General features: G+C 65.8%; 1 protein-coding gene across 1 annotated transcript in view; it reads right to left on the reverse strand.

Moving 5' to 3' along the window:
* PHGDH (phosphoglycerate dehydrogenase) overlaps positions 1-479 on the reverse strand; it is a 5,512-nt gene that overhangs the window by 1,266 nt on the left and 3,767 nt on the right. The window contains exons 6-7 of the mRNA XM_009320696.1: positions 432-479; positions 81-303 (exon numbers count right to left, since the gene is read on the reverse strand). Of these exons, the coding sequence (XP_009318971.1) occupies positions 81-303; positions 432-479 (271 nt within the window). The remainder of the gene's footprint in view (positions 1-80; positions 304-431) is intronic.

The following is a 479-nucleotide window of genomic DNA, read 5'->3' on the forward strand; positions in this document are numbered from 1 at the left end:
CCATCCTCCCCCCCCCCCATCCAACCACCCTCCCGTCCATCCCTCCCCCTGGCCGCACACCCATCCCTCCTCCTATCCACCCAGCCCAGCGGGTCCCCGCGTGCCCCTGTGTGCTGCCCACCCATCAGCGTCCCTGTGCCCGGGCATGGGGTGCAGCCTGCCCGGCTCACCTAGGGTGCAGACCTGCACACTGCCCTGCACTTGCTTGCCCACCGTGTGCAGCACCATGCCCAGGGCCCTGGCCAGGGCGATCCAGGGCTTGGTCTGGGGTACGAAAGCCTTGCTGAGAGCCTGCCCATTGACCTGCGAGGAAGAGCAGGATGTGCGATGGGAACCTGCCAGTGAGCACACAGGGTCACTCCCAACGCACCCATGCTTTACAGACAGGGAAACTGAGGCACAGAGGTCAGGTACCCGGTTGAGGTACTCACTATGCCAGCCAGCCCCTTCCCCGTGGCCATGTCCACGATCTGCATGGC

This window comes from Pygoscelis adeliae, unplaced genomic scaffold, assembly GCF_000699105.1.
Source record: "Pygoscelis adeliae isolate BGI_AS28 unplaced genomic scaffold, ASM69910v1 Scaffold402, whole genome shotgun sequence".
NCBI classification, from domain to species: domain Eukaryota; kingdom Metazoa; phylum Chordata; class Aves; order Sphenisciformes; family Spheniscidae; genus Pygoscelis; species Pygoscelis adeliae.